Source organism: Sceloporus occidentalis, unplaced genomic scaffold (assembly GCF_023333645.1).
Source record: "Sceloporus occidentalis isolate IW3139 unplaced genomic scaffold, rSceOcc1.0.p SCAF_7, whole genome shotgun sequence".
Classification (NCBI taxonomy): Eukaryota; Metazoa; Chordata; class Lepidosauria; order Squamata; family Phrynosomatidae; genus Sceloporus; species Sceloporus occidentalis.
The window spans coordinates 15,387,224-15,413,871 of NW_028316987.1; the positions used below are offsets into that span (position 1 = coordinate 15,387,224).

General features: G+C 43.4%; 1 protein-coding gene across 2 annotated transcripts in view; it reads right to left on the bottom strand.

Moving 5' to 3' along the window:
- Positions 1-1,669: 1,669 nt before the first annotated feature.
- The window catches only part of FAM171A2 (family with sequence similarity 171 member A2), a 43,197-nt gene continuing 18,218 nt past the window's right edge, over positions 1,670-26,648 (bottom strand). Inside the window, exons 2-8 of one of the 2 annotated variants that reach the window (XM_089532049.1) lie at positions 19,534-19,761; positions 13,100-13,192; positions 11,945-12,103; positions 11,498-11,674; positions 9,048-9,164; positions 7,802-7,928; positions 1,670-5,243 (exon numbers count right to left, since the gene is read on the bottom strand). In XM_089532049.1, coding sequence (XP_089388175.1) covers positions 3,680-5,243; positions 7,802-7,928; positions 9,048-9,164; positions 11,498-11,674; positions 11,945-12,103; positions 13,100-13,192; positions 19,534-19,761 — 2,465 coding nt within the window. In that variant the 3' untranslated portion in view covers positions 1,670-3,679. The other variant, XM_089532050.1, reaches the window with a different exon arrangement.

Below are 26,648 nucleotides of genomic sequence, written 5' to 3' on the forward strand. Positions count from 1 at the left end.
CCTTCAAAGAGATCTGTGTGGTTGTTTCTTGTACCAAATTGCTCTTGGGTGTCTAGGAAATCCCTTGCCCTCAATTTAGCCAGAATCAACCAAGCTGAGAAGGGATATGCTGACCTGGAAAAGGAAACCATCACATAGCAATGCCTCTTTGATAAATTCAGAGGGTTTATATATTAATACCATTCTAAAGAACAAGTAGGTTTCACCAACAGTAGCCACCAAGTGTCCAGTTTTGCCAAGTTTGCCCAACATTTTTTATCTAATTTGTTTGGTTTAAAAAAAAAAACAAACCTCAAAATATTTGACAGAAAGTTTGAGGTTACTGAAGAAAGCAAAGGCATTCCACACAGCTAAAGATGCATCACTGTCAGAGAGCACCTCTGCTTAGCCCCCTCCCTTTTGTGCAAGGTTTTATTTCAGCTATAAAAAGTAGTAGAAAACAGCATTGTGCACTGGATGGGGAAAGAAGAAGAGGTATCTTGTTCTGGGATCTTGATTGTGGTGGGTGGCTTCCCACTGCCTTTTCTTAAAACTACCTGTATGTTTGACTAGAGTGCCATCTTTGCATGGGGTTAATTTTCCCCAGATGTGTATTGTTCTAAAAGATACCTCACATTATGGCAACTTTAGCTCAGGATTTCTATGGGTATAAGTTTGCTGGTACAGATCAGAGACTGAATGCACACTAATTTCTACTCAGCCGTGACCTATAATGTGGAAAAGATAATGCCACTGTCCCCTTCAAAACTATGATAGTGGACACTCAAACATGCAATACACTTGCAGTGATGGATACAAATGTGAAACAGCTTTTTGCTTGGCCAATGGACAAAGCTCTAACACAACCCCTGCAAAGTGGAAAATATTCATTATGGACTCTCTCAGTGGATTCTCTTTGTGCATTAATTACCCCACATCTCAGTAAAAGACCACTGTTGCTTTCCCTTGCTGGCCTGACAGTTCACACACATGTATGGGATACTCTCACTCCTCAAAGATATTGTCAAGAGATTAGCTTGATTGTGGAAGCAGCCAGTCTACCTTGGAGTATCTTCCAAGTCATCCCATGTCACTCCCTCTGCAGATGGAAAAGGCTCAGAGCTGATTTATAAAAGATAAATTTTTCCACACGGAAGTCATTACATGGACAGTTTGAGAAAGAGACACACAAGTTACATACAAACCACACACAGAATTTCTGCAGTTTTTGACAAGACTTCCATGCAGGAAACTTCATCTTGTGTAAGTTGATGGCTGCTGGTCCCAGCTCTGGAGAACCTTGATCTTGCCATCAATCACATCAAGTAGCAGGAAGTTCCACAGGTACTGATTATATATAATGCTGCTGATTGACAAGAAATGGGGGACTGTGAAAGAGAGAATCTTACAAAAACCTTAAAAGGATTCAAAAACGATGAGGGAGAAGACAAAAGTGGACACTATCTATGAAAGAAAATTAGAGAAAACGTGCCCCAGGCCAACAACTGTCAAACTGAAAAACGGGGCTACGGTGGGAGAAGGACTTCATTTGAGCTAGGGCTCAGCCCCAGGACCTGTTTTCATTGCTAAGGCTCAGCCCTGAACAGGTGAACAAAGAACAGTGCTTCTGAGCATATGTGAAGTGCCTCTCTGGTCCCCCACCACTGAAGTAAACAAGGAGTGGACACCCTGCAATCCATAACCTAATTTTATGAGCGACGGAGAGGGAAAATGTAGGGAAAATGAGCAATGGGGAGAGCAATAAAAAGAGTGGGGAGTCAGAACATATGGGGTGATTGAAGGAATGGGATGAAGCTCTCTGTAAGCGATCACATTCAGACTTCTGGCAGGAGCATACTAAGAGCAAACCCCAGCAGCTTGAGGAAGGGAGACAATTGAGTGGGTGGCAGAAAAGAGGACAAGAAAAGATGGAACCTATCCACTGCAGGCACAGAGCCTACAACATAACACACCTTGCCCCCACTCTCCTCATCCCCATTGGAAAGTATATTTATTATCTTCAAGTGTTTAGTGCTGAGTTAGAGAAAAAGAGTCCCATCCAAAGCCCACCTTCCTTTGAAAAAAAACCCATAAAGGCCCTAATGCCTGTTTATTCCCATCTTGTTTGGCTGACCAAAAGCTGTGTGTATGGCAGGGTTGTGGCCTCTTTTTTCCTTCTCAGAGTAGCATCACCAGCTTTCACAAATGTTCTCCTTGGGTCCATTTGGAACTTTTCAAGAGGCACCTCAAATACCCCTCTCCTCCAATGCATGAAATGTGATATAGACCATCACTGCCGACACACACTTCAAGACCACCATCAGACAAACCTTCTCCCCAATATTTGGTCCTGAAGATTTCCATCTGGGATACTCGTCACTACCATGTTCCAGGGTAGGGCAGGTCCCCAGAATGTCTCTGTCAGTGGCTTAGCCAGTTGGCACAGCTGGGCTTACAAGTACGGGATGTGATAACGGCTACCACTTCCTTCAGTTCCACTCTTCCCTCCCTCTCTCCTTCCCCTCAGGCTCCCAAGTACTCACTGCTGAATAGGCAAGGGATTAAACAGAAAGGAAGATCTGAACAGCTCTGAGCAGATGGCATGTCTGCATCCCTCTATGGGCATCCAAGGTTTCATGCACAGCTGCCTGGATGGGGAGGGTAGGAGGGAGATACTGAGGATGGAAGGCACTTGGAGGAGACAGAGGAGTTGCAGGCACAAGGAAAAAAGGGGGGGCAGGGAGCACAGAGATGACTCCACTGGGAGTTCATTTGGCAGTGAGGTCAGACACAACTGACACACCTACCCCCCACGCACACACACACACCATGGCTCAGACTCCCACCCCCCAACATACACGCATGCACACACATATGTACAGTTAGCCACACCAGTGCCCCTGCACCCCAACCCTCCCCTCCCCACTCATCTGGGCTCTGTACTATAACCCAGGTTGTTGGGGCACTCAGGCACGACAGGTAAAGACGGGCATCAGCCTGGAGCCCTTGGGCACCTGCCCCTTCCTCCCCCCAAACCATGCTACGGCTTGGAAAATCCACAGGACTGAATTTTTTAAAAGGAACTGTACAAAGCTGCCCTCCTCACCCACAAGTGCAAGGTGGGGCTAAAGCGTTCCACTAAATGCCTTCCATTTCACCTCAACTCCCAATGTGTTAGGGCATAGGGCCAATGCTAGTTCTGGCAATGCCAAGTTGGATGGGATTCTTCAAATAGAACTGGAACCATACAGGACAAGGCTTGTCCTCCTCCTAGAGACTGACAGAGAGTTACAGAACTGTGAAACATCGGTTGCCATTATTGCAGCCTCTGCAGTTCCTGGAGGCCCATACTGCCTGGTTCACAGTGGTTGGTGTTGGAAAAGGACCTTCTTAGGCTGCTTTCATGGCACTTCATAACATTCCCAGGACAAGGCAGGCATCTGGAGTGAACATAGGGCATGCTGGGAAAAGAATGGAGCACAGCTTGACTGCACTCTGCCTCTTGCTATATGTCCCATTTATTTCTGTTGTCAGACATCCAGGGTTTCTGTTCTGCCAAGCACTTGATTATAGATGGAGAGAATAGGAAGCTGTGCTAGACACACATGGAATAATGCTCTCCATGGTCCTGGTGACTTCTACTCCTCCCATGCCCCGTTGTCCCATTGTGCCATGAGGATGGACCCCATCCTCCTGTCAGCTACTTCACATTGAAAACCATGAGTGGCCGCTCCTCACGTTTCTGCCAGGGGCTCTTCTTGTCCCCCTGGTCATCAGTCCCTTCAGAGGGTTCGTTGCTGTCATCTTCTGGGCTGGTCATGGAGTCACGGCGGAGTTCGCTGTTGCTGTTGCTGCTGCGTGAGCTGTTGCCACGGCTGCGCCCACGCCGAGGAATAGTCGCAGCACGATGGTCAGTATTCTCATCCAACAGAGGTGTCAGCGAGTTGTCCTCTGGAGAGCAAATGGCGGTGCGGCTCTCGCTGCTGCTCTGCTCTGTGTCAGCATCGGCAAAGACGAGCTTGGAGTAAGTGGGGCCCATAGAAGGGGCCAGGCGCTCCTCCTTCAGGCGCTTAGGTGGCTTGGCTTCATTTACATCCACGCCCGAGTCCAGGCTGGCATCATTGCTCCGGTTCCTCTCATTGCCCTGGAGATCAATGTAAGAATGGCGGACTTGGGAGGAGCGCCCATCCAGTGACACAAACCAGGCCCGTGGATGCTGCTTCACCCCAAGCTCTATTAGCTTCTTCTCAGTCAGTGCCTGCAGCTCACCATTCAACTGGGCCATGGTGGACTCATTCAGCAGCACTGGGATGGTGACTGAGCCACTGACTGACTGTGTGTGGGGGCCCCAACCTTTCCCATCACCATCTTCTACTTGGTGTTGCTGGAGCTGGAACTGTGGGTGTTGCAGCTGCTGCTGGAGGAGTTGCTGCTGCTGCCGCTGCTCCTGAGGTCCAAATTGATGAGGGAGTCCTATGCCAGCTGGGTCCATGTCGGACTGGTTTTCAGAGCCCCCTGGAGGCTGTTCAGATGGTGCCAGGCGCATGTAGTGGGCCGGAATGACAAGGGTTGGCATGACATTTCGGTACATGCTGTCCTTCATGTGGTCAATAGAACCACAGAAGATGAGTTGCCCAGGTTGGCTCAGTGAGGTGGGGCGGGCAAGGTGGTCTACTGACTGTGACATCATGAAGTCGGGGGGCTTGGGCTCCCCTTTGTGACCCACATAGTGGTCAAAGGGAGGTGGGAGAGGCGGTGGTGATGGGGGCTCCTGCAGGTAGGCCTTACTGTCATTGCGGGCCTGCTTGCGTTGTGCCTCATTGTTCTTCTCCTCGACACGTTGATGTGAATAGCTGCGCTTGTAGTCCTCCAGGAGAGGAGGCTCCAGTGTGCCAGGGACATCCATGGAGCGAGCTGTCTTGAGTGAGTAGCCCTCCATGCCTCGAGGATAGTCTTCCTTTGTGCCTCCTCGTTGGCTCAGTGTGTCTGCTGTGGAGGTCTTGCTGGCATGACGCCCCTTCTGGTTTGTTACTTGCCTGAAGAATTCTTCACGGGAGCTCTCAAACTCCCGGGATGAGGAGAAGGCCGATTTGAGAATGGGAGTGTGTACATCTGTGTCACCATTGGATGAAGCTGTCTCCATGTGGCTCGTGCAGATCAGGTTGATCTGGGACATGGAGGTAGCCTGGTCTTTCTTAGATGCATCCAGTGCTCCTGACAGATGAAGTTTTCTATGTTGCTGACGTGGCTTCAGACATAGCCTCCTAAAAAGGGAGAAAGCAAAGTAAAAGCATGTAGAGATCATGTTTCAAATATCCATGACTGTTGAAGTAGTTCAAGCTCTGTAGCACGGCATGGGATTTACATGTGGAGCAGCCTGTAGGTTCAACCTACTGCTAAAGGATCCCAGATAACACAACTGGATAAGGCTTCACTTTGCCTGAAACTGTGGTGAGCTGCTGCCAGTCAGAGTAAGAAATGTTGAGCTGCCTGGCCAATTTTTTTGTCAAAAAAGCAGTGATAAATGTTTAAATCTTATCACCTGGGAAATCTGTATATACTATAACAGAATATATGTTAAAGGTAACGGGCAACCCAGTGCCCTGAATGTCATCAAATCTCATTCTCTCAAGATAAGAAATAATTTGAGTACGCCAGGTGAGATTAACACAGTTTCTGGCATAAAGTAAAACCTCCTCCAAGCCTTGGATATGACAAAAAAATGTTAATAGCCCAGGAGGGCTATTACTTTAAGCTAAGTTTTCTTACTTTAAGTGAATAATGATAAAATAGCTAGGAAATTTTCTTGCATGTTTTGAATAGAAGAGACTGCTAGCACCCGGAAGGGAGATTTTCCTCCCCATCACAGCTGAAGGGGCTAAAATCAATGGGTGCTTAAGAAACAGTTTCTTTTTGAACGAGGCAAATCTGGTTAAAGACTGAAAGCATCTTGGTGTTCTGGGTGCCTCTTGCTATGAACCAGATCTGGGACAAAGGGACAGGCAAAGGACTCTTTTATGACAATTTATATATCCAATCCAATGTGAGTAGAATGAGAGAATTTAGCAGTGTACTTGTCTTATGCATTTGAACCACTCACTCCTAGGGTGACTGAACATAAATAGGAGAGAATGCCTGAGATGCACAGAAGGAATGCTCTTCCAAATTTCTGCTGCAGCTCATACAGAAAGTCTCAAAGTGGAAATGAGTCAATGGATGGAGCTAATATTCTTTTTTGCCCTTGCTTCTTTCAAGATATGCTGCCCTTTAAATACCAGTGCTTGAACAGATTCCTCACCCACAGTGCTCTCCACTACCAGGATTCTCAACCTCCACCAACCTCTTCCTTCCAAAGCAGTTCTCCATAACCTGATGCCTTCCAGATGTGCGAGATTACAACTCTTACCATCCACAGACAGCAGGAACGATGGGTGTCATGGTCTAGCACATCTGAAGGATACTCAGCTGGAGGAGGCTGATCCAGGGTTTGAATGAGTGCCGCCACCACCAAAACATGGGATACTGGGCATCACTGTGTCCAATATTCTCAGGAATTGATTGGCTGCAGACCAATCAGGGTGAGTAATGCAGATAAGTGGAAGATCTTAGTTGTGGACAGTCAGAAATGCATGTTGGGGGCTGGGTGTCAGTTTGTTACAAAGCCATTGTTGGCTCCCCCCCCCCCTTAGCATTTTCTGGCTCTGAAAATTTATCAAATAAAAGAAATATAACACTACTTTTTACAGATCAGATTGCCCCCTAAATTCATTCCAACACAAGCTCCTGTGAAAAGATCTCAATTCAATCAGGATATAGAGTAATGAATGAATCCCCTTCTCAAAAGATGACTGAGATAGGCATGAAACTTTCTAGAGGTCAAAAGTCAGCAACTTCTAAAATGCAACATGCTGGACTTTAGTGTCCCTGGAATCCCAAACTTGTGAGAAAGACAGCTTTTCTACCCACTGCAAGCTGCATGTGGCTTATTTCCTCAAAACTGAGGGAAAGGCACTTGTACATGATTAGGGGCACCGCCTTCTTTTTTACATCAAATCATCAGGGCATGGGATGGATGCCAGAAAGTGAAGGGGCTGAGTCTTGGGAGAACAGAGGGGGAAAGGAACTGATCCATGACTAATCACCCACAAAGGCTGCCTGACATTTTGCTGCAACTGATGTAAAAGTGCTTGCAACAGCTGTCAAATTCCAGAGACTATTCCTGCAATCCTCTGCTCAGCTGCTTTTTCTGCAAGCCCAGACTGGCTACAACTGATTGAAAAGTAAAACGCTCTGTCAAACAAACTGTGATTGCTCCAATTCCCACCAATAATACTACCAAGAATGATTCTGTTATTCCAGTTTTAATAATATGGAACAAAGAGTCACACAGTGTTTGTGGCAGGAGGTGGGACTTGAACTCATCTCCCTGACCAAATTGTTGATTATCCCAGTGACAGGCACTCATATAAACAATCTAAAACTCACATGAAATAAAAGAAAAATACAATATGGAAACCTTTCTAATCATAGTGAGGATGAGCTTTAAAAGAAAAGTGATGGAAGATTTTAAGTAGGAGTGGAGAAAATGTTTCTGGCCTCCCAGTGCTGGGGGAGTTTTAAAAACAAACAAACCTGGAAATGATTTCAAATTTACCATCCTGTTTTTAAAAAAGCTACTACTAGGAGGTTTAGGGGTGCAGCAGAGAGTCAGGAGCCCACCAAGGTCCAGATGGGCCTCAGGCTTTTCTCCATCCCTTTAGAGATAGGAATGGTGCTGGAGATGGTGGGAGTGGGAGAGGAGAGAGACACCAGTGGCACTCACCTGCAGTAGTAGATAAGTAGGCAAAGCAAAATGAGGACGAGCAAGGCCAGGGCACCCAGGATAGTGAGCAGGAAGATGGTATGGTATGTGGCAATGTCTTTAATGCCAACTATTGTACTCCCAAGCCCTGCAAAGAAAGTAACTCTTAAGACAGAACAGTTTGGGACACTGCCCCTATCACTCACATTTCCCATAACTTGGAAGCTCTATGTATTTCTTTATCTATCATGCATTTTTATATAATGCACTTTAATAACGATAATCATAAAAATCTCAATAAATAGCCATGAATATATATATATAACTTTAAACACCCTGGGAAACCATAAGAAATAAGGCAGCAAAACCTAAGCAGCAAAAAATAGCAACAACAACAACAAAACCCAAAAAATATTTGGGGGAAAGAAACAGTTTTTTGTGGGGGGTTTTGGCCTGGCACACACATAACAGCAAAGTGTGTGTGAGGCTCTTTGGGAGAGCATTCTATAATTGGAGAGCCATCACAAAGGGGTTCCTCCTTGTTCCACCCATCAACCTTGCCCCATATGAAGGCATACACATGGGGCATCTATTGAAGATCTTAATGTGCTTGGAAGTATACACAGAGACAGGCAATCTTTTAAAACAATCACTGAATTCAGTTTACAAAAAGACTAAACTACCAGTCCAAGGCTATTCTTTTTTTAAAAAATTAAAGTTCCAATCCAACATTTTCTAATTTCAGTTATGAGGCCATTTTTGGAAAATTAGAATGTAAGGTTGTAGGAACTGTATAGTAACTGTAAATGTTACATAAATGTGACATTTATGAATTTGCTAATTTTCTTTTTATTGATATACCAAATGATGAAAGTATTTTAAAATTTCAAATCAGTACAATATAAGTTCACTATTTTATAATAAACTTTAAGTCTAGAATATGTTATTCTTCATATTCCTTTATGCTCTTCCTTAAGCCTCTTAAGTGGAGATTAATTTATTTTTGTATCTTTTATTATACCATTTTTTGACATTTTTGTTGTCCATGGCAGATCAGATTTGTGCATACTGGCTGTGATAGTTATGGAGAAAGCACCCCACACACACTCAGACAAACTTATTTTTCAGGCAATCATAACCCATATAATATCCCACTTCAAACATTTGCTAGATATACACAGAAAATGTGCATTTACAGATCTCTAACAGGTTTCTTGATGGTTCCCTAGCCAAAGTCTGCCAGAAATGTAGGTAGTGGTGATCTTACCATTTGTTGGAGACAACATGGCAGCTGCCCAATAACCCAGCTGTGGAGAGACAAATGTCCAGTAAAGCTGGTTCCCCTCCTTACGAATAAGGCCAGTCCCATTCCGGATCCACAGACCTAAGAGAAGAGAGAACAATTGAATCAACATGCTGCCCAAAGGAAGAACATCCATTTGCTAATCCTAACATGAAAATATCATCACAATCTAGGTATACTGCAGATAGCAGCTACAGAGCAAGCTGCTATGGATCATGGGCCTATTTAACATTATTGTACAGGAGGAACAGGGGAGCAGAAAGAGGAAACTGATGTGCATGTTCAAGGTGGTTCACAGACCCAGTCCTGATCCTGTAGAATCATCCTGTTCCAATTAGAGACTCTCTACCTTTCTCCTCAGTTCAAAAAAGCTTTATTAAACCTCTTGCCTCAGTGCAAACAGGAGCAGAGGTTTTGACAGAGCACTTCACTTGTGCTACTCAAACTGGAGCAAGCAGCTTAGGTGCCAGGGGGTTTTGTATGTCCCTGCTGAAATAATCTTTTAGTGATGAATGATAGGTAGTCCTAAACTGGAAAGGATGATATGAGGGACTCAACAGCTGAAACACAAATCCAGCAGCCAACTCATAATACTTTCATTGGCCTGTTACAGACAGCCAAAATAAAGCTGCTTCGAGTCACTTTGGAGGTATGGTATTTCAATGATACATGCGGCCTAAGAGTCCAAAGGCCGCACCAAAGCCATGCTCCAGTCCTAAGGACTGGAGTGCAGCTTTGGTGAGACTTCCAGACTCTTAGGACTCATGCATCATTGAAATACCATACCTCCAAAGTGACTCGAAGCAGCTTTATTTTGGCTGTCTGTAACAGGCCATTATCAACAAGAGCTTCCTCCTGGGAGAACTGTCCCTTCACTCCAGGCTTTCATCAGCAGACATGCTGCCTGCCTCAGTCCCACTAATGGTATATTTTTTTATAAGCACTTTGGTGGTTTTATGGGCCTGAAGAGTGCCTAGATTCATAAGCCAAAGAAGAGATGCTTCAGTTCTGAAACTAGCTATGGTACCTCCTGCCCATTTAATAATAATAATAATAATAATAATAATAATAAAATTTATTTGTGTTTCCCCGCCTCTCCCAGTGGATCAAAGCAGGGTTACAAAGCATGGTGCTGGGTGTTATCAGTATGCTGATGACACCCAAATCTATTTCTCCGTGTCTTGTTCGTCGGCCTCGAATTCTGATGGCATCTCTTCTCTCAATGAATGTCTTCAGGCGGTAATGGGCTGGATGAGGAAAAACAGATTGAAACTGAATCCAGACAAGACGGAGGTGCTCATGGTAGCGGCCCCGAAACCAAGATTTGGGTTGCAACCTCCAGCCCTGGATGGGGTCACACTCTCCTCCAGTGACTGTGTTCGCAGTCTGGGGGTGCTCCTTGACTCGTCGCTCCTGATGACAAATCAGGTAAATGCGACGGTCGGGAGTGCCTGTTATCAGCTTCGGCTGATACGCCAGCTGCGCCCTTTTCTGGAAGTAAGGGATCTTGAGACGGTTGTGCACGCGCTGGTAACCTCATGCCTTGACTTCTGTAATGCGCTCTACATGGGGCTACCCCTGTGCTTGACCCGGAAATTACAGCTGGTTCAAAACATGGCAGCCAGGCTTTTCTCAGGAACATCTAGGAGGGACCACATTACTCCGGTTTTGAGGTCCCTTCCACTGGTTTGCCTATCAGCTTCCGGGCCCAGTACAAGGTGTTGGTTATCACCTTTAAAGCCCTAAATGGCTTGGGTCCAAGCTATCTCGGGGACCGCCTCCTCCCGTACAATCCTCCCCGCGCTCTCCGGTCCTCTGGGAAGAACTTACTGCAGCCTCTAAAATCTAGGCTTGCAGCGACCTCCCAGAGGGCATTCTCTGCTGTCGCCCCCAAACTCTGGAACGACCTGCCGGATGAGATCCGTCAGTTGACATCATTAGACAGCTTTAAAAAAGCTGTCAAGACGGATCTCTTCCGGCAGGCCTTTCCAGATTAACCATCCCAGCCCAGGTTCCCTGATTCCCTCATTCCTCCCGTGGCCCCATCTTAGTGATGGTTGAGGATAAACAGAGGGATATCAGGGGTTTTAGTTTTTAATTGTTGTTTTTATGCTTTGATATTGTGTTTTTAATATGTTATACTGTTTAATACTGTCTTAGGGGGGGAGGGATAAAGTGTTTTTAATTGTTGTATTTTATATTTTACTGTTGTCAACCGCCCGGATTGGTTTCCCATAGGGCGGTATACAAATAAATGTTATTATTATTATTATTACAGACTATTTCTGTGTTCATAGCATTAGCCAAACAAAGCAACATTAATCCTTGCTTTGTACGCTTGTAATCATAGAATAGAACCATGATCAAGCAGTTAAAGTATATTAATAGATTCCCAGGGCACCACGCCCACTGACCGCTCTTGAGGTCAAAGCGCCAGGCTGGTACACTGGTGGTAGTTGCAGCAGCTGTGTCCGGAGGTAGTGGTATAGACAGATGGACCGAGTCTGAGAGCTGGATCTCTGTCCCATTGCCAGTGAAAAGGTGAACACTGACTGCAACAATGGGCACCAACTCCAACCAGGTGTTATTGCCTATGGAAAGACAAAAAGGCAGGAAACACAAAGATGATTTTGATGCTAGAGACAGAACATTGAAAAGTTATTCCTACCATCAGTGATGACAACATTACAATATTCAGTTATGAACATTATAACCCATAAAGTATTCATTTGATGTCTCCAGATCTGTTACCAAAGGCTGACCACATCACCCTGTACAATAGCAGGTCTATATCCCAATCCACAGACCCTAGTATATGATCCTGACCACTTTTTACACAAATGCTGACTACAGTGCCTTACCACTTCCATTGCTTTCAGCTCCGATGAAAGATGGGAATCCCCTCATGTCTGGCCCACTACTGGCAGCGGTCAGAGAGGCTGACAGCTGACTATACGTGGAGCTGCGGGGCAGGCGGGCGGATTTGCGCTGGAACTGTGCCCATGGTTGGCTCTTAGCTCCTGCAACAATAAAGAATTTCTACTTTTAACTCAATTTGGCATTACTCAAAAATACCACAGAATACAGCAGTGTGAAGGGTCAGATTCTGCTTTCAATACTAGGTCTCAGCTCTTGTACATACAATAATATAGGAAAGGTTCTCTGAAGATATGTAAACTGCTTTTCACTGACCATTCATTAACCATGAGTTAGTGTCTTCAATATATTTGGATATGATCTGGAGAGTTCCAGTACAAAACCAGCTGTCAAGTGAAGTTACGTTCTGTCTTGAAACCAGGGGACTACCAAAACTGCTTGAAGAAAAGGTGAGGAATTTTATACTGCATAGATTTGTCATCTCAGAATCTGAGTTTTTAGCCTTATGTCTATCTAGACAGGCTTGCAAGTGTATGGATGAAGCTAATCCCTGGGCTTACAAGGCCATCCTACAGTCAAAGAAAGCTTGTGAAGCTTTGTTCTAGCTCAGTGCATCTCAAGATATCTGATGTGGGGGAACAGTGGTTACTCTCCCCTATGTGCTCCTATGTGACTACACTTGTTTCTTTCTTTCCTAGCAATTAACCATAAATAGGCAGCCAATGGCTCAGGGAAAGGCACTGGTCCATGGACTACCATTTTGAATAGTTCTGCTCTAGCCTGAAGTTCTGGAACGTGCTTTCACCTTTAAGGAGGCAAATTGTGCCCCCTTGAGACTAACAAAAGTTTCTTCTGTACAGGCTGTTAGAAGTCTTCAAAAAGTAAGTAAGCTGACATCACCATTGTCCTTCATTATCCTTGATTTTTACTTGCCAGAGAAATGCACACAGAGAAAGGCGAGCAGGTACAGAAAGATGCTCTACAGTCTTAACCAAATCCTACCTCCCCTGCTGTCAGAAGGTTGCTCTAGCTGTGTGAGGTGCCCATTCTTGAAGAGGCGTACTGTATCCATTCTGACATGCTAAGCTGCCTCCTGGGTATCTATCACATGTCTCTTATTTTTTGCAGCTTGGTCTTACCTGGAGAACCAAGAAGGATCTGTACCAGGTCATCATAGAGGATGAGTGTTGCAGGACGTTCTGGGAGCAGATAGAGGCTGACAGAAGCATACACTGCAAAGTGAAATTGACAGGGGGAAAAAGAAACAGGGGAGAGAGAGAGAATGAGTGGATGAATCAGGTTACTTAAAACTCTTTGGCATTGTTGTATTAAATAGAGAAGACAGAGTGCCTTTAGAGAAACAACTCCTTGAAAGTACCATGGGAATTTGTGGGGTTCTGTTGGAGAGGCAGCTGCTGAAAAAACTTGGAAAAAATGTGATATGTATATGGCTCTAGATCATGATCCTCTCCTCTTTTGCAGTAATTGAATTTATTGAACATTTTGAACCACCAGACTGTTGTGTATTTATACAGTCCCCTCCTCCCTACTTTTTTAAGACAAGGAAAAAAATACTTTCCATGAAATCAGGAAATAAATATTAGAAATCTTGAGTTTGCACAACACTAGTTTAGAACACAAACAATGGTTGGAGCTATCAAATTTACAACAAGCAGTCTTCCTGTGTACTCCTTCTGTCTTTTCATTTTCTATCTAGTCAGTACTCCTGTATCTGCGTGGAGTAGCTTCCAGAGAAAAACACTAACTTACAAATTCAAACATGTCAAACTCAGACACACAGGGCTCATTCCCACGTACATTTAAACTGATGTGCAATTCGCCTTCACTCCATGTTGGTAAATCGATTCGAAAAGCTCCGTCGTTCCCACTATGAAACCAGATCTTTTCATTATCCCCTTGTAATCGCTTCTTTTTTGGCACGATTGTTGTCCCCATTAGTTTGCACTGCTTCAAAATGCATGTCAATCATCTGTGCATCATCAGTGATGTAAGCAACAGGCTGGGCAGCCTGGCTTGGGAATTATATTGTTAAAAAGTAAAATTGATAGATTCGATTGATTTTGCAACTACTTGCAATCAGTGAGGCAAGTAGTTGCAAAACTAATTGATCAAATCTATCAATTTTACTTTTTTTAAATTGATAGAAGGTTCGATTAATTGGTTTTGCAACTACTTGCTTCACTGATTGTAAGTAGTTGCAAAATCAATGAATCGAATCTTCTATCAATTTTATTTAAATAATAATAATAATAATAATAATAATAATAACAATAATGCACCCACAAGTCACTCCACAAGTACAAAGGCAGCGCTGGGGGGAGAGGAATGGTGGATCTACCAAAAACTGAGGAGGGATGGTAAACACCCCTCTGCCATTAGTCCCACCCCTCCACAATGATGTGATTCATATCTGTTGTTCCCACTTGTTGAACACACTTAAGAATCGATTCTGTTCAAAAGAACCACTAGGAAACTATAGTGCCTGAAAAAAACGGGATTTTTTGCATTTGCCTCGTTTTATCACAACAGAAATCGATCGAATTAGGATTGGAACTAGTTTCAAATGGGAACAACGGTCACATAATCCGATCAGTGATTCTCTTTAAATCGTAGTGGGAATGATCCCCCAGACACACATACCCTATGTTTCTGTGTACAATACCAGGTGGTTTACAATTAGCACAAAACACATAGGGGAAAACTCTAGGTCATGGTTTCCAATTCTGGTTTGCTGGCAAGACCAGTTTATTAGTTAAGAGATCACATCAAATTGAAGTTCAGTTTCTATAAGCAAGGCTTGATGTGAAGTTTGAAATGAACAGTCATATGTGTCCATCTTGCTTATGAATAATTTATTAGTAAGAAGAGTTTGCTTGCTTTATTTATTAATTTGTTAACAGTACAGGTCCAATTTAGTGGGCGGGGGGAGCTTAATAAAAATAGTAATAATGGATTGGAAATACTGATCTTACATGTAATAATTACTGATTACACTGCTCCAATCATTTCAGTGCATCATGAACCTTAACAAACTTTGGAAATATACTGTAAATTAAATCTAATTGTGATTAAATCTAACCGTAAACATTCCATATCCAATGAGCAGGATCAATTCTGAGCAGTTTTGAGTAACTCCTGCCCCTGCCCAAACCCACTACATGATGTTTCCTATTGATTTTTTATACTTCTGCAAAACCTGGGGTTCACACAAGTCTGCTGATACCTCCTTGCTGTGTGTGGTTGGCACCATTTGGTCAATCAAACAATCCATATTCAAATGATGAGTTTGCTCTCAGTGCATACCAGTCTTTTCCCCAAGTCAACACCCTCCAAAAGTGTCAAGCTAGAGCTCCCACCACCACCTGAGAGAGGTTTTAGTCTAACCTATATGGAGAATGATGGGTTGGAGAAGACTGGTATATGCTATAAGATGGTGTAGGGATGTGGAAAGGAACATTATTTCAGTCTTACATATTCAGTTCATCTTTATTACGGTCATAGACCAGCACAGGTAAAAGGGGGATACAGAATAAAAGGAAGTAAAAGCAAGGTAAAAACAAGGTTAAACTACAAATTAAAAACAGTGTTTTTACACAGTGATCAAGTTACCAGTCTTACATGGTAACTTGATCTCACAAATCTGTCTGCTGAAAACAGTTTTAAAATCTGGAACATTTTAGTATTCAGGGAGGAGAGCAAGATATATAGCAACAATAAAAAATATTTCCTGGCAACAGAATGTGACAGTGTTCATTCTGGGTAGCAGGAAACTATTTTGAATTTAATTCTTTTATATATATCTTTCGGTAAAGTAATAAACCAGACTCCAGGGGAAACCATTGACTCTTATGACTTACTCATTGTAATACTATGACACTCAAGTCTGCTTAATGTAAAACAAGTGTGCCTATTACGCCATGCCCCAGCAAATATGGAACTGCATACAAACTCCTTGATTTAAACATTTAACAGGCCACTGAGAGGTTTATTCTCTAAATCCAAGAATTAATTTGACACAGTATTTTCCACATTTGGGGACAAGAGATTATTCTCACAGACCTTACTGGCTAGTGGTTTCAGAGACAGCTCAGACTTGCATTTCCCTTTGGCATGTTGCTGGAGCAATCTGAATTGTTTCACTACATTGCTTCTTGAACTGTCTAGGCATGGGATGCTCATGAGGAACAGCACTGTAAGAATGGGGGAAATGAATCCTGGGTGCCCCAAAATCACAAAGTTTCAGAGAAGGGAAGAAAGATGGAAGATAGATTAAATTTCTAGGAGGCTGACCCTCTCTGGTAAATTTTTAAAAATAAGCACAGAATCTAACTGTCCAGCAATGATAAATTGGTTAGTTTAAGACTCTGGAGAGATTACTAGTCTTTTAGTATATTCACAGAAGAGCCAGCTTTATATATTTGGTTGCTGGGGTGAAGGATTTTAAGAGCCCATTCTACCTGCAGAAAATGACTGATGGGTTGAATCTCATTTGAACACTAGCAATAGCTGCATTTTCTTTTGCACTTGGGGATAGCTTAAGAGATCAAGGACAGATGGCATAACACGCAAAGCTCTGTCTTCCTACACCTTACCACTGGTCACCCACTACTCTGCCTGGCACTGTTAGCTATCTGCTGAAACAAATGCTGCAATGCACCAGCATCAACACATGTCATGTGAGCTTAACAACATATACACGCATACAGACACATGCATGAAATGTCTGAAGGAGTTCATAGCTTGGGCCAGCTACCTCTCTGTAACTAGCTCAGCCAAGAGTTGTTTCCAACCATGGTCTCTGTGACATTCTGGGAAGAAATGATATCCAGCCAGCCTCCTAGAATAACAAAAAGGAAGCTTAACTGCCACTGGGGTATTCTATCTTAAAGAGTATGGACTAACTAGAGATCAAGGGGCTGCCATAACTGTACAGCATCTGCTGCGTTAAGCAACTATTTCATTTGGTCTAATGGTAGGGCCAGTTTATATGAGTCACACTCTTTAAATAGCTGTGAGATTGAGCATGGGGTGAGTGAGAGGTGATTAAAATTTCAATCAAGTCACAGCAGGCACTCTTCGGCATTTCCCTGAAATCCTGCCACCTTTGACTCCAAACTCATCATGTTCTCAGCTTGCATCACAATATTATTCCAAATGTAATGCAGGTTAAGCTGTCTGGAGTGGGGATTGTATGGGGAAGAATGGATTGTCATGGCCAATGATCTTGCTTCAAGCAGCTGACCTCATGGTTCAACCTAGTCTCAAGTCTATGATTCTAAAAGGAGTGTGATGGAAAATGGGAATTTAAAATCAGCACACTTTTGCCTCAGATGCTGCTGTTGCTTCAAGCATTTCTCCCAGCTCAAAGCAAATGACCTGGAAGCACAATGGCTAGAAGAATTGATTGCAATGAAATGATTCTACCATTTTGGATTTACATGATAAGATTGGCAGTAATTCCCCTTGAATAGAGCACAGACCATATGTGGACACTTAGAGCACATTGGCAACAATAGGCTGACACTGGTTAATAAGGTCACTTCATTGACTCACCCTGGGGTTTGGAAGTAAAAGTTATAGCTAGCACAAGACTATCAATACTTTCTCCCTGTAGGCAGGAAACAGGAGGCAAGCAACCAAGAGAGAGAGAGAGAGACATATGGATGTATGTGTGTGTTTACTTATATTTTTTGACACAAAGAATACTGGGGGATGATTTTGTGTTTAAGTGGAAGCATAGTGTGGGTTGGAAGGAAATTGATATACTCTCAGTTTACATATCTGACACATACCCTGCAGTCACATGATTTTGATTTATTAAAGAATATATACTCTACCCTCTATCTAGAGATATCAGGATGGAATGCAATAAAACCAATCTGACAAATTTAAAATAGTGTAAAATTGTTTTAAAAGGCCAAAATACATTAAACAAAATAACAAGTTATAAAGAAATGTTAAAATCAGTTAAAATAGTTTTAAACCATTTAAAACCACATAGTGGTTTGTGTAAAACTGATTAGGTTCCAAAAGCTTTGGTGAACAACCACATTTTCACTTGGTGCCTTAATGACAACAATGCTGTGCCTATCAGGCCTGCAAGGGAACTTGGAGGCCTGATTGGCGCCAGCAATGCTGTCATTAAGGCACCAAGTGTTCCATAACTGGGGTGCCATAGCAGAAAAGGCCCTCTCCTACATCCTCCCGCAATGGAATACAGAGGGCCCTCTTGCAGACCTTAAACATCGGACAAGTACAGTGAGCCTGTGCCATACGCAAGCTTCACTTCCGTGGCTTTCAGCATATGCTGGAGATGGCAGTAGAACTTCATGAATGGCACATGCGCCGTGCCGGATGCACACACCCTATTACTGTATTTTCAATGGGGTGCAAGCATATGTGATTTCCCCTTATGCAGGGGGCGGGGTCCAGAATATAGACCTCCCCTCAAATGAAGCACCCTCAAATGCACATAGGTCCAGGGACAACAACATTCCCTACAGAACACCCAATGCAACAAAAGTGCAAGTTAGGTCAACAGCAGGAATGCCAGTACCTCCAGCAACAAATGGCATGCAGCTAAGTATGCAACAGGTCTAGTCATACAAAATTTTACTTCTCAAGTCAACTACCTGACCAACACTTATATATCAAAGAACAATATGAAAAACTACACCTTCTATCTCTGTTATATTAATACAAGTTGAGTCTCCCTTATCTGAAATGCTTGGAACCGGAAGTATTTGGGATTTTGGAATATATGCATAGACATAATAGCTTGGAGATGAGACTCAAATCTAAACACTAAATTCATTTATATTTTGTATACCACCTTATATATATAAAGTCTGAAATTAAATGTTTGTGTACATTGAACCATCAAAAAGCAAAGGTGTCACTATCTCAGCCACCTATGCACACAATTTTGGAGTTTGGAATGTTTCAGATTTTAGAATTCTGGATAAGGGATATTCAACCTGCATTAATTTAAAATAGCTTTAGAAGGAAGTTGGACAAGTTCCTGGAGACTATGTATATCAATGGCTACTAGTCATTATGGATACATGAAAACTTCCAAGTTCAAAGGCAATATGCCACAAAATAACAAGTGCTGGAGTGGCAACATCAAAGGAGAAACATTGATCTCTTCACCTGCTTGTGAGCTTCTCATAGGCATCTGGTGGGCCATTGTGGGAGAAGAAGGATGCTGATAAATTAATATGTTTTAATATTATGTATTTGGTATAAGTGTGTATATACACACACATGAGATTTTTATTTGGTAAGTGGTGCTATTCAATGCTGAGAAACCATAGTAAAGTTTTGGTGTCATGCCATTATTCACCAGAAAGATTGTTTAAAACATGCATGAAGTATTCTGTACAGGAAAAACAAGTCACTTTCTCATTCTACCTAAATAAACACCATTGGATATTTGTGGAAGATATCCTAATAAAAAATATTCTATCCTTTGCAGCTGCTCCTCCACATGACATGCCCACCCCACTCCTCTGAGTCTGATGTCCTAGACCCACAACAAGGCACAACTCACATGGCAGTTTGTTGACACGCCAAGGAACAGAGTTCGTAACAAAGCCACGCTTGGAGGCCGTGACGAGGACCCAGGTGCCCAGGCGATAGCTGATGGGGAGCATGCTAACACCCTCTTGGTCAGTGGTGCCTGAAGCCAGAGATGTCTGGTTGCCATATACTTCCACAGCTGCTTGAGGCAAAGGGGACAAGTCGCCATTCTCATAAACCTGGACCTTGATCACCACCTCTGTAGGAAGGAGGGAGAGAAAGACAAAAGAAAGAAACAATTAAATTATGTGAGGTTGACTGTTGCTCCAGGATGACCCTTGGCCCCTTTGATCCAGATGGTTCTGGTCCCTACGTTCTTTTCCTACCTTGCTTGACTTTCATAATGCCATATTCCATTCAGCTAGAACTCATCAATTAAAGATATGGCTGGTTAAAAATAATGAGTACAGTATTCAACCCCCCCCTCCACATTTATGGCTTCCATGCCTTACTTTTTTCCTCCACTCCTTCTTGCTTAGTCTACACTCTAGTGACACTTTAGTTCCTTGGTACCCTGTTCTTACTTTGCTACCCTGAGGCAGAACTTCACCACCTTTATTTACTTTTGCAAATAACATATCCTTCATTACTGTTTCCTATAGGGATGCGAATCCTTGACTATTTTGTTCTCATGCAAAGATGAATAATTACAGTGGTTTCCCACATGTTATGGGAGAAAACAAATATTTATCTCCCCATACTCAAATGCCCCAAAATGTTGGTGTAGAATTATTCTATGGAGAAAAACAAGTGTCTTCTTGGGGGGGGGGGCATGTTTTTCTCTCATCTGAATAATTCATCTTTTGTGTTGTTTGCATACTACAAGAAAGTTGTGCAAAATTCTCACTGGTCTGTTATTTTTCTAACCAGGTTTCCCAGCTATTAGAAAACCATTAAAAAAATATAGGAATGAATAATAATGAATATTCTTTCCATCCTATTTTTCTAAGCCCTACTACATACTGGTTTTTCTTATAGCAACCCAGCCACTCCCATCCCTCATTGCAGCTGCCTGATTTTTAACTTATTATGACTGACATTCCCTCTCTGCACAGTTAAGAGTGAATGTTTCAGAATATGACAACAGCTTAGACAATGGTTTACATATGTGTGGAACCTCATATGAAAGAAGTAATTTTGCATTGGAAGAGGGAAAAGGTCTTCTCTTATTATGCACAAGAGTTCAAAAGGGACAAGTACTGTCCCATGCACTACACAGAAGAAAGACTGGTATTTCTCAATTAGCTATTTACACCAAAATAAGATCATGCCTCTCCCCCCAATTCCCGGACTGGACCTGAACAAATTAAGGATGACTACAAGTCTAAAAGGGTAAGTGAAGTAAAAAAAATTGTGTGAGTCCCCTGATACCACTGATGAGAAAATATCTGGTCCTCTGTCATTGAAATGATGAAACTCAATAGATGGCAAGCATTATCATGAATCCTTAAAGCCATCCATTTATTTCAGAGACTGAAAGATAACCTCAGCATAATCCAACACACATTAATGGAAAATGCACATTAGACCCAGGAGAACTGGAAAAGCAAAGCCAAGTCAGAAAGAAAGGCTCCTAAGAGGAAATCAAAGAAGAGATTCCATTGTGTCTTGTATGACATTCAGTGATTCAGGAATACTGTACTCTTTCATTCGAGCTCCAGGTTTGTCTCATTATATTTCCCACTCCTTTAACTGTCGCTATTCAGTCCCCTGCAGGTCAAGTCATGCTGGCTCCCGGCACCCCAATTCATTCCAGCAACATCACGCAAAGATGAGAGCTGGTCACACATGGCAAAAATCTTCTCTGCTGGCTGCCTGCCTGAAATTTTCTTCCCACCCTGCGTGCAAATGGAAAGAATATCTTTACAGAGAGGTTGATTCCAGTCCACTTGGCTTTGGAACTCAGCTCCCTGGTGACAAAAAAGCTCCAGCTGGAGGGAGGTCTCTGCTGCAGCCACCCTTCATCAAGAGCTGCTTGGAAGATCTGGTATATGTGGATCAAATCCTCATGTTCATGCTGACTAAAGTACAGCCATTCTGTGTGTGTGTGTGTGCTTGCCTGCACCTATAATGGTGAGAATGTCTTCACTGCCCCCTGGGCACTGGGGGAAAATTGAGTATGTGTATGTGTGTGTGTGTGTCCTCCTAGGGAGCCAGTGTTGCCCATATCCTCTCAGAGTTGCCTACTCCTGTTGAACAAAGAAGTGCTAGGAGAATTGAATGTCATTGCCACCACCTTCTCTATCTCCAAGGCATCTGAATCTTAATCACAATCACACTTTTCCATCTTAAGGCAACCCTAGGACATTATCACATGGTTTTCTTGACAAGATTTGTTCAGAGGAGGTTTGCCATTGCCTCCTCCTGCGGCTGAGAGCATGTGACTTGCCCAAGGTTACTCAGTGGGTTTAATGGCTGAGCTGGGAAGCAACCCATGGTCTCCAAACTCTTAGCCCAACACTCAAACCACTACATTACTCTACTGAGCCAGGACTCTGAGCAATTGGAAATATGTCTGGCCTAGTGCTTCTCTTTCCTGTACTGGCTGAGATAGTACTGAGCAGCTGGAACTGCACTATTTCAATTTCTGCACTGCCTGTCCCTACTGTTGCCCAGAACTGCCCAATCCCTCCAAACCCTGGTGGGGATGGGCTCTAAAGGAGCTGTGGAAGGGTACTTTGCTCATGGCCTCCTCAAATATGGCTCTGGTTCTAAGTGGGCAAAATGTGGCCTGCTGGATGCAAGCAGCCCACTTTAGACTGTTTGTGGCCCTCAGGGCCCCAGGGCTAAAAAAAATGCCCTCCAAAATTAAATTGCCCCCAATGCCATATAGAGGATGGAGGCATTTTCACTATGTTTTGAGCCCTCCAGGTGATTTTAGGCCCAGAAGAGGCCTTTTTAAAAAACCAAATAAACTAGAGATCATTTCTGGTCATGTTCTGTTTTGAAAAATAGATGTCTTGGGGGGGGGGGGGGGCTAAAATGACCCAAGGAGGTCTAAAACATGGCAGAAATGCCCCCCCAGCCCTAGAGGGTATTGAGAGGCATTTGGGGGCACACATTTGGGTTTTTCCCCCCCAGTCCCCAAGGTCTATTAGGTGGCTAATGTGGCCTCCTAGCCTCCCACAGTTGCTCGTCCCTGCTCTAGACAGAGACCTATGGATTAATGGGCAGAACCAAGAGCAGGTCTGGTGATGAAGTTAGAGGACAGAGAGCCTAGTAGGTTTAGGCAGGAGAAGCTGGACTATGACTTTGGAGACCAAGGTTCGAATCCCTGCTTGGCCATGTAAGCCCACTGAGTGACTTTGGGCAAGTCGCACACTCTCAGCCTCAGAGGAAGACAAAGGCAAACCTCCTCTGCACAAATCTTGCCAAGAAAGCCCTAGGATAGATTCACCTTAGGATCACCATAAGTCTGAAACAACTTAAAGGCACACAACAACAAGAACAATAAAGCAATGCCCCCAGCACACACAGTTGCTTTTTTACCATCTGGCCTGAAGATAAGCTGGCTGGGTCTTTTGTTCTGTCTTCCACTCTGTTGGCAACAGGACTTTCAAACAGTGACAATGTGCTCTTGGGCCCCTTTCCCCCACCATGAACAATGGCAGGGCTCCATAAAGTCTCCATTTGTGCACCTCTGCTGCTCACTCCTATGCAGAAGCTGAGACACAAATAAATATCACTCAAATCCTACTCCTGCAGCTATGTATATGTGTAACAAGTGCATACATGAGGTTTTAATATTATACTCCATCAATATATACGAGGAAGTAGATTGCACTCCACGAACATTCATACTAAAATAGAATGGTTAGTCTTAAAAGTGTCACAGGAATCCCCGCTCCCTCCTTTTTACACAAACAAATGGTAGTGATCTGCCAAGATCTGTAAAGGATGGACTTTGTGCCAAAGCCCATTATGGTGTTGTTCATACTGGGAGAGAAGAGCCCTTAACCTACACCATGGATTATTAATACCCAATTTCAGCCTAAAGTAAACTATTAACAAAGGTCCAAAACACTGCAGAAATAATTCTGTTTGAGACCGCTTTTAACAGCCTTGGCTCAGTACTAGAGAATCCTGTGAACTATAGTTTATTGTGGCACCAGAGCCCTCTGACAGCATCTCACAAAACTACAGTTCCCAGGATTCCCTAACATTAAGCCAGAGCAGTTAAAGTAGTTTCAAACTGCAGTGTCTTTTGGACCAAAGTCTCTGACGGTATGCAAATCTATTTTGTAGCTCCTTTGAAACTACTGTAACTGAAAGAAGCTGATAGCATGAGCTTTTGTAGACTTGAGCCTATTTCTTCAGAATCAGATGCATGAGGTCTGATTTTCCAGACTAATACGGCTATGTCTTTAAAGTCTGTGACAATGAAGCACCTTTTTACAAAAGCTATTTACGCCTATACAGCCCCTTTCTCCTTTTCTATTTGTCCTCACAGATTTTTTAAGAGGACGGTGTAGGACTGCTGGAGAATCACGGGCTTGCAGCTTGACCAGATGTCCTAACCGCAAAGGAGGACAAGGCACTGCAAAATGTAAGACATTACAAAATAAAAGCTAAAAACACTCACATAAATTCATGCTTTTTATTCATGCTCAAAATGGAGGGCATTTTAGAATTCCTCCTAAACAGAAGGTTGAATTGTAGGACATGTCCTGGAAAAGGAGGGCATCTGGTCACCCTCCAGGCTTTTAATGTCAAATTGTAGCAGTGTGACTGCAGGAAATAATACAATAAACAAAGCTTGAGTTGAGAAGGAGTGGGTTTCAGTTCCATCCAATCCATCCAATCCTACTGGGCTTGCCTAAAACAGACAAGGTAAACATCAACTGCTTTTGGAATCCCTTACTGAGCGTTTATGAACTGTGAATAGCAAACCAGAAGGAAAGGTGGAGAGCATTTAAGCCTGCTTCCACAGCTATCCGACATGTTAAAAATAACAAAGCACAGATCTATAAATCTGGCCCCTAAAATGAGTATCATGAGAAAACTGGATGCTTCTGAAAGAATAGGCCATGCCTAAATGTGTTTTGAAAGAAGCCTTCAAGTGGTCTCTAGAAGTTTCAAAATGTTTTTGTTTACTTATGCAACAAGGTGCATTTCACCTAGTTATGTAATTTTACATGGGCATATTGTTAGTTTTGAATCACAAGTTTGCTGAAATATGTTGAACTTCTTTTTTTGTGATGTAGGAGCCTATCCTTATTCTTTCCACATTATTTCTGTCTCTGGTACCAAATTTTCTGTTAAAGAAGGAATGCCCAGCAACACATTTGTTAACTGAGGTATACCTGTATGAGCAGTGATAGGCTGACTCCGTAATACCTTCACTGAATAGTTTGTAAAAGTACAAAGTATTAGGCTCCTTGGTAAAACTATGAGCTTTTATTCAAAACTGATGGCCAGGAGACATATAGAAGGAGCCAGCAAGGCACAGTGGTTTAAATGTTGGACTGTGACTCTGGAGATCCAGGGTTCGATTACCTACTCTGCCATGCAACTCACTGGGTGACCTTGGGCAAGTCACATACTCTCAGCCTCTGGGGATGGCAATGGCAATGGCAATCCTCCTTTGAACAAATTTTGCCAAGAAAACCCTAGGTTAGGTTAGCCTTAGGGTCACTATGTCAGAAATGACTTGGAGGCACACAATACGCACATAGAGACACACACTTTTATTGAGGGCCAGCATGGTGCAATGGTTTGAGCATTTGACTAAGGTCCAAAACACACTGCAGAAATAACCCAGTTTGAGGCCACTTTAACTGTCCTGGCTCCATGTTAGGGAATCCTAGGAATTGTAGTTTATTTTGGCATCAGAGCTCTCTGACAGAGAAGGCTAAACGTCTCACAAAACTACATTTCCCACAATTGCCCAGCACTGAGCCAGGGCAGTTAAAGTGGTCTCAAACTGGATTATTTCTGCAGTGCGTTTTGGACCCAGGACACTGGGAGTCTAGGGTTTGATTCCCGGCTTGGCCATAAAAACCCACAGAGCTGACCTTGGGCAAGTCACACTTTCTCAGCCTCAGAGGATGGCAATGGCAAACCCCCTTTGAAGAAAGCTGTGAAGAAAGCCCTATGACAAGCTCGTTTCAGGGTTGCCATAAGTTGGAAATGATTTGAAGGCACAACAACAACAACAACAACAAGGGAACATAGAGCTTTCTAGAAAAATACACTAGCAATAAAGCCTTGAGAAAAAGCCTTCTGTCGTTTTACTCCTAACAGAGGTACTTGCTCTGTGCCTGGCCTGTCCCCCTCCAAAAACCTGGCCATCTTCCACTGTCAAAATGATGCTTGTGCCAGCTTGACCTCCATTGCTTCTGTGCACGCTCTCCTGTCTCTGTGGCAACGGCCTCATTTGTCCTCCAACACAACCCCTCCCTTCACATATCCACTTATGCCCAGAAAGCAAGCGGGGGGGGGGGGGGGAGGACACCAAAATGGATGCAAATAAACCTCAACAAGGGTGGCTGTGTGTTACTATGGGAACCACTCCACAGAGAAGACCTGAACCACATCCTTCAGCAGGCCTCTGGGTAACCATGGTGCTGATGCCAGCCAGAACAGTACCCCACATCCCCAGAATGCTCCATTTTGTTCACCCTTCCACACATTTTTTGCTGTGTTGCTCTGCTCACTAGAGGGAACGGTTGTGTTGGTGATGACAGAGAAGCAAAAGCACACAGACACTCGGCGTCTGTGTCGCACTTTCATTGCATAGTTATGGGTAAAAGGAGAAGCCTTTTAACCATGCACAAATACTGAAATCACTACAAGTCCAGCCAACTAAATGAAACAAAGGTCCAAAAACAATGCAGACTTTGGTCCAAAACACACTGTAGAAGTAATCCAGTTTGAGACCGTTTTAACTTCCCTGGCTCAATGTGGGAACTGCAGTTTTGTGAGACATTTAGCCTTTCTCCGTCAGAGGGCTTTGGTGCCACAATAAACTACAATTCCCACGGTCCCCTAGCACTGAATCAGGGCAGTTAAAGGGGTCTCAAACTGGATTATTTTTGCAGTATGTTTTGGACCAAAGTCAGCAGTGTTAGTCCATTAGAAAAATTC